The 7958-nt window shown below is 41.5% G+C and overlaps 1 protein-coding gene across 1 annotated transcript; it reads right to left on the bottom strand.

The window, feature by feature from the left end:
* Nucleotides 1-5411: 5411 nt before the first annotated feature.
* GINS2 (GINS complex subunit 2) lies at nt 5412-6150 on the bottom strand. Its single transcript, XM_075550721.1, has one exon. It carries the CDS (start codon nt 6129-6131, stop codon nt 5793-5795), a length of 339 nt encoding a protein of 112 aa, XP_075406836.1. The 5' UTR covers nt 6132-6150; the 3' UTR covers nt 5412-5792.
* Between the last annotated feature and the right edge of the window lie 1808 nt (nt 6151-7958).

Raw genomic sequence — 7958 nt, 5'->3', positions numbered from 1 at the left:
TTACCACTGACAAGAAGAATTGGTTAAATGATGCTTTCAGCTTAGTGAAAACCCCTAACATTGGAATAGTCAGGAACTCTCATTGTATTTTACCCTAGTAAAGACCCAGTACAGTAGACTTAGCATAATTTATTGCTCCAACTTTCTAAATGAGGAACCAGGTCTCTCCTTTATACTTTATCCTTGTTCTTTATGATGACTCAGTGTATAAAAGAAAAAAAATGGAAAATTATACCCCCAGGTCCAGGACCTGAGGATGAAGATTCTTACATGTGGCCTTCCAAAGATATCTGCCTTAAAGAACAGGACCTACCTGGATCTAGCATTGTCTCTGCAGTACAGATAAAATTTATAGTTGCATGGGCCCTTTGTGTGATAAAACATATAGTTGTAAGCCCTGAGGATAATATTCCCACTCAGAGCAGCCAAAGCACAGAGAAGACCATAGGACTGCCCCCAAGACAAGACACGATGTCCCACACTGACCCATAGCGCTATGGGGGACAACGCTGAAGTCAAAGTATTGGAATTTCACCCTATCTGACCCCACCACACTAAGGGTATACAATGGAAGAGCAAGGGGAACAGAGCAACAAAGTCTCCAAGGAATACCAAAAATAGACTCTGGGGCCAGGGCATGGCTCCCCATCAGACTTGACTGGAAAACACTCCTATAGGTCAACAAACAGTTATTGAACTATTTACAGGCTTTTTTTGGGGGGGGGTCGTTTTTGTTTTCTTTTGGTGCTTTGTTTTGCTCTGTCTTGTTTTTGTGTGTGCATATTATTATCTCTGAAGGTCTATCTAGATAAGATAGGTGGAATAAACAAACTGGAGGGAAAATAAAGGGACCGACAGTTTGGGGAGGACATAGGAGAGGGGAAGGTGGGGGAAAGGAAGTGGGAGTTAACAACCCCAGGGATAAGGGAACAACAAGTGATATAAAATCGATGGCGAGGATGGTGTAGGAGGACCTGAAGGGCTTGATCAAGGGCAATGTAACTGAGAGGAATTATCCAAATGAAGGCTGAACATGATAGTTGGACAAGAGGAAAGTAAAAAGAAATAGAGGAAAGAACTAGGAGACTAAGAGAATTTGTAGAGGTCTAAATACAGGCATGTACATATGAAAATATATTTATATATGAGAATGGGGAAATACATTTATGTGCATATATTTATAGATTTCGTATTAAGGTAAGCAGATGGACATTGGGCCTCTACTCAAGTATTCCCTCAATGCAAGAACACTTTGTTCTATTAAACTGGCATTCCATGATGCACACCTTCCCGACATGACCACTGAAAATTAAGTGGGTACATAAGCAAATGTGGTGAAGAAAGTTGATGGTCCCCGGCTATCAAAAGACATAGCATCTGGGGTCTTAAAGGATTGAAGGTAAACAAGCGGCCATCTAGCTCAGAAGCAACAAAGCCCACATGGAAGGAGCACACCAGCCTGTGTGACCACGAGGTGTCAAAGGGATCAGGGATCAGGCATCAAAGACCAAAAAATCATATCATTGTAAATGAGGGGGAGAGCAGATTGGGGACCCAAAGCCCATCTGTAGGCAACTGGACATCTCCTTTTAGAAGGGTCGCGGGGAGGAGACAAGCCACTCAGGGTGCAGTGTAGCAACAATTAGACATATATCTTTCCTCTAGTTCCTAAATGCTTTCTCCCGTGCCCCCCGCCCCCGCCCCCACTATCATGATCTCAATTCTACCTTACAAATCTGGCTAGACCAGAGTATGTGCACTGGTACAGATAGGAATTGGAAACACAGGTAATCCAGGACAGATGAACCCTCAGGACCAGTGGTGAGAGTGGCGATACCAGAGGGTAGAGGGAAGGTGGGGTAGAAAGGGGGAGCAGATTATAAGGATCTACATATAACCTCCTCCCTGGGGGACGGACAACAGGGAAGTGAGTGAGGGAGACATTGGATAGTGTAAGATATAACAAAATAATAATTTATAAATTATCAAGGGTTCATGAGGGAGGCTGGAGAGGGGAGGGAGGGGAAATACGAGGAGCTGATACCAACGGCTTAAGTAGAAAGTAAATGTTTTGAGAATGATGAGGGCAACAAATGTACAAATGTGCTTGACATACAATGGATGCATGTATGGATTGTGATAAGAGTTGTATGAGTCCCCAATAAAATGATTTAAAAAAATGAAAGAAATATGCATTTCAATTTTCTCCATGCTTTTTTATAGCTTTATAGCTCATTTCTTGTTATCAATTATTACAGATTGATATGCCTTCCCTTCAAAAAATTTGTTGGCAACTTAACATTTGTCCTAATGAATATGACTTTGTTTGAAATCTTATCTTTTTTGGTTATTAATTAAGTTAATGATGTCATAATGGAGTAGGCCGGGTCCTAATCTTTTTTGAACTGTGTTGCATAAACGCAGGGAGAAACAGGGACACAGAATCAGAAACATGTGAGCAGCCAACTACAAACAAATTAAGGAGTGCCACAATGCACCAAAGGCTACCAAAAGCTGAAGGAGACACTGAAGAATCTTTTGGGGTGAGGGGGTGGGGGGAAGGGGTGACTTCTAGCCTCCATAATTGTGAGATAATAAATTTATGTTCTTTAAGTCATTCACTTTTGTGGTGTTTTGTTCTGGCAACCCTAGGAAACACAGATCACACTCCATTATATGGACGTACCACAGTTTATCCACTCACCTATCTAAGTATATTTTGGTTGCTTCCACACTCTGACTATTATGAATAAAGTGGTTATAAACATATGTTTGTTTTTGTAGGTGGGCATACATTTCTAATTCTTTTGGGTAAATTCCTAAGAGTGTGATTGCTGGATCACATGATAAGCAAGCTCTATAAGAAACGGATAGAATGTCTGTCAAAGTGGCAATACTATTTGGCATTCCCACCACCAAAGAATGAGAGTTGCTGCTTTGATAAGTCTCCCAATTTATGGTCTTTTTGTTAAGGCAGCCTTAGGAAACTAAAACAATTAGCTGTGGATTTCCCTCAAAACAATGAGGGGAATATTTCTTTCCTCTGGAAGGGTAGCTGTATGGGGGTTCAGTGAACTGCTGAGGCTCCATTTTCCTTTTTTAAAAATTAGTTTGGTAATTTTTCTAGAATGTATGATTAACTTGCCTTTGATGTTGCCTATTAAAAGTAAGGGCTTGACGTAATTAAAAAAATTTTTTTGGAAATCATTTTATTGGGGTTCATATAACTCATCACAATCACTACATACATCAACTGTGTCAAGCATATTTGTAAATTCATTACCCTCATCATTCTCAAAATATTTGCTCTTCACTTAAGCCCTTGGTATCAGCTCCTAATTTTTCCCATCCCACTTCCCTCCCCCTTCCCTAATGAACCCTTGATAGTTTATAAATTATTATTATTTTTATTTGAATGATTTAAGTAAAGATGAACATTAAATATATGCAAAGATAAGTAAATAAAGAGGGGGTTAAGAGTTACTAAGATATTTATGATTTTAATTACCTCATCACTTATTTTAATTTCCATATTACTACTAACGGAACCAAATGAGTAGCTTGTGATTTTAGGCCTGAGAATAAGAGTGCTTTTTAAAGAGCAACCAGGCTAAAGCTTGTTCTATTGAGTTCCATCAAAAAACAAGAGAAATAATTCCATTGTTTTGTAAATATTCAACTCATAAAAATTGACCAATCACGAGAGCAGAATGCAGCATAAGAGGATGACATGATATTTATCAACCAGTGCACCATAACCCAGTTATAAGATTATTCATACCTTTCCCAAAACTCTTCTCTTTTTCAAATGTATAAAAACCCATTACTTCCTTTGTTCAAAAGGAAGTTAGAAGAAATCTTTTGTCTCCTTTGCATTATTGAATCTTTGTGTTATTAAACTGTCTTTTTCCTTGTCAAAGTTTGTCTCACAGTACCAGGCAGAGACTGAACGTTTTTTGGTAACAGAAAATAGTCTAGCTCTAAGATATTGCAACTCTTTGATTTACTGGCGACACCAAGCAACCAGTCAGTTGCCATAGACTTTAGCTGAACTCCTGGCAGCCACATGTATAGCAGAGTACAGTGGTGCTCCCTAAGGGTTTCAATGGCTGGTTTTTATAAGGGTTTCAATGGCTGGTTTTTATAAGCAGATCCCAAGCCCTTCTTCCGAGGCACCTTGGTGGTGGTTTCAAACCATCAACTTTTTGGTTAGTACCTGAGCACTTAACCATTTGGGCTACCCAGACTCCAATTTGATACAAATGATACATGCTTATAAAAAATTCAAGGGATAAAAGAAAAGGTACAAAAACAGGGCAACAAATTATCTTAAATCCATCCATCCAGAAGAGAAATCTGTATTCATATGTTATGGACATTTCAAGAGGAATCATTCTGTGCCTATGTGTGTGTAAGCTGCATATGGGAGGGGGCTTCAAAAAGTTCATGGAAAAAAGGAATTTAAAGATAATGGGATTTTCCCACAAACTTTCCTGCCCCGCCCCCAAACCATCTTAATGGGAGCTAATACAAATATCATATCATTCCTTAGTTCAATCACATCAAGCAGGATTGTGCAATTGCTACCACAATCAGTTTCAAAACATTCTCTTCCTACTTGAACTCCTTGACATCACCTCCCATTTACCCTCTGTGTTGGACAGGATTCTCTAGAGGGACAAGACCAGATTGCTAGTAATTATATATAAATATATTTATAAAGATAGATATATAATACAAGAAATGAACTGTTAAATTATATACAGATAGATAATACAAGAAATTAACAGTTAAATGAGAAAGCAGTGAGACACTAGCAGTCCTTTGAGGCTTGAGAGCTGCCAGTTGCCAGTCCCTTTCTGTAGAGAGAGCTGAGCTATATATACCCAGGCAGCAAACAGCAAGGCAGGTCCCCAACTGTCATCAACTGTCGGTCCCCAGCTCCAGAGACGAACATTCCAATCGTGTGGGCTTAAAGGGACCTCAACTTACAGCGACACTGTCCACAGGCTAGGCATCCCATAGGTAGTGTACCCCTTTAAATTGAGGCACAGAACAAGCAAGGTGAGGCTCACCGAGCCATTTATTCCTCTGCCCTTCAATTAATCCTACTTGTGTTTATCGGCCAGGCTGGCACAATAAACTATTGCACCCTCCTTTATTCATACTTTGGCGGAGGGCTCCTCCCAACAGCTGGGGTCAAATTGTCAAGGGATGGGGAGGGGATGTTGAGAACTGAGTGGCTGCCATGCAAACTTATGACAAGTTCCTCCCCTCCCCCCACCGTTGCCCCCAAGACAAGTAGACATCCCTATCAGAGGGATGAGGGATACTGATGGGAAAGTCAAGTCAGGAGAGGGGAAAGGGAGTGGACGCATCTGGGGGAAGCCACAAAGTTTTTTTCATGTTCGGTCTATTAATTTATTGTCTGGGGGTACTTCGCTTCTCAAAGTTGGCTCTGAAGGCCCTGCCTGCTGGCCCTCTGGGGAGTGTCCTTGCTCAATGCCAAGGGCAGCCAAGAGCCTGTCCAGAACAGGGAGCCAAGTCCAAGCTACATCCACTGCATGCACCTTCAAGGCAGCACAGCACCCACGGTGACAGTCCATACCAGCCCCACAAGAAAATGGCTGGCCCTAGAGAGATGTGGACCCAGGCACTGCTCAGGGAGCCGGCTTTCGACGGTGTCCTCCCCCACGGCTCATGCATTGTTAGCATTTCCACACGTTCAGAACCAGGAGTACCTCTCATCTCCAGAAGCACTCTCCCAGCAGTCTTGCCTCATGGGTCTGGCTCTAGAAGTCCTGGGACTGGGTGCCGTCAGGGGGCTGGAGGCCGGTGCGCACCCGGTACATTCGGCCAAGGGCCTGCGTGAGGAAGATGCCACTGGTGCTGATCTCCAGCAGGGTCAGGTTGTCCAGCCTGGCGTGTGCCTCCTGCTGCCTCACAAGGCGGTCGGCTGAGACCCGGAGCTTCGCGATGCACGTGTCCCAGGTCTCCTTGATCAGGGTGCGGATCTCGTCTGCTTTAGGGATGTTGTCGGCAGCGTGATTCAACAGCAGCTGGCTGAGCTCCATGTAGTGCGGGCTGGGCATGGGGGTAAAAGTTTCTTCCTTCCGTTCATGGTCCCTCATCTCCTCCAACTTCTCTCCGCCCCTCTTGATGGGCCACATGGAAGTGTGGGAGTTTTGAAGCCCTTTGTACACGTAGAAGTAATTTCAGAAGAATGAGATTATAACATGCATGGTACTTAAAAAAACATTTATTTAATTTACTATTATTTAAAATCATTAAAAAGGAAGTTAAAAAGAAGCAGAAGGGAACATTAAAGTTCAGATAAAAGTGACTTTGTCATAAGAGATTCTTAGAGCTCTTAAACACATTATGTTTGCATAGGTATTGCTGTTGTTGTTAGGTGCCATTGAGTTGGTTCCAACCCACGGAAACCCAATGCACAACAGAACAAAACACTGTCCAGTCTGTGCCATGCTCACAATTGTTCCTTTACCTGAGCCCATAATAGTAGGCACTGCGTCAACTCATCTCATTAAGGGTCTTCCTCTTTTTTTGCTGTCCCCCCATTTTATCAAGCATCATGGCCTTCTCCCATGGCTGGTGTCTCCTGAAAACATTTTCAGTATATGTAAGGAAAAGTCTCGACATTCTTCTTTCTAAGGAGCACTCTGGCCTTACTTCTTTCAAGACAGATTGGATTATCTTGTTAGCAATTCATGGTATTTTCAATATTCTAGCAGTCCATCTATTTTCAATAGTCCTCCCCAGTCCCACAATTCAAATGCATCCATTCTTCTTCGATCTTCCTTATTCAATGCATGTGAAGCAATTGAAAATACCCTCATATGGGTCAGGCCCACATTTTCCCTCAAAGTAACTTGGCTTTCCAATACTTTAAAGATATCTTGTGCAGTAGATTTACCGTAATGCAACTTGTCATTTGATCTCCTGACTGCTGCTCCCATATGCGGCCGTGAGCACTGACTGTATCCAAGCAAAACACAATTTTCGACAATTTCAATCTCATCTCCATTTCTCATGATGCTACTTATTGTTACAGCTATGAGGATTTTGTTTTTTTAAATTGAGTTGTAATCCATATTGAAGACTGAAATCCTTGATCTTCATCAGCAAATGCTTCAAGTGCTCCTAAGTTTCAGCAAGCAGGGTTGTGCCATCTGCCTATCACAAGTTGTTAATAAGCCTTCCTCCAATCCTGATACCTCATTCTTCTTCATATAATCCAGCTTCTCCCATGATTTACTCAGCAAATGGATTGCATAAGTATGGCGAAAGGATATAACCCTGACACACATCTTTACAATTAAAGAATTATTTTACTGGGGGCGTTTACAGCTCTTATCATAATCCATGACATCCATCCATTGTGTCAAGCAAGCACAGTTGCACATATGTTGCCATCATTTTCAAAATATTTTATTTCTACTTGAGCTCTTGGTAATCAGCTCATTTCCCCCCTTCGTCCCTTATAAACCCTTGATAATTTATAAAAATTTTAATGTCTTACACTGACTGCACCTCTCCAGATTTTAAACCGTGCCTTATCTCCACCATCATCTAGCTTTGAAATGGAACTGAACCCATAGCCAACGAGCCAATTTGACTTACAGTGACCCTGTAAGACAGGGGAAAACTACCCCCATAGGATTTTTAAATTTATAATCTCTATGAAAAGAGATCTCTACATCTTTCTTCAGTGGAACAGTGACTGGTTTGAATTGTTGACCTGGTGGTTAGCAACTGAGTTCTTAAACCACTTCAATACCAATTGGATGTGAAATAGTTTAAATACATTCTTTTTTAGTTTGTTTTAATCACCTTCACGGATATATATTTGTTGAAAAGGCAAATGCTGCTATTATGATTTTCCAGGTTGACTCTGACACAGAGCATCCCCATGTACAACAGAATGAAGCACTGCACTA

Source organism: Tenrec ecaudatus, chromosome 5 (assembly GCF_050624435.1).
Source record: "Tenrec ecaudatus isolate mTenEca1 chromosome 5, mTenEca1.hap1, whole genome shotgun sequence".
Classification (NCBI taxonomy): domain Eukaryota; kingdom Metazoa; phylum Chordata; class Mammalia; order Afrosoricida; family Tenrecidae; genus Tenrec; species Tenrec ecaudatus.
The sequence above is the reverse complement of the archived record's forward strand: the minus strand, read 5'-3'. Positions and strand labels throughout refer to the sequence as shown.

Bases quoted from the DNA above. Each gene is read 5' to 3' on its own strand.
- GINS2 (XM_075550721.1), bottom strand. From the start codon at position 6,131: ATGAGGGACCATGAACGGAAGGAAGAAACTTTTACCCCCATGCCCAGC.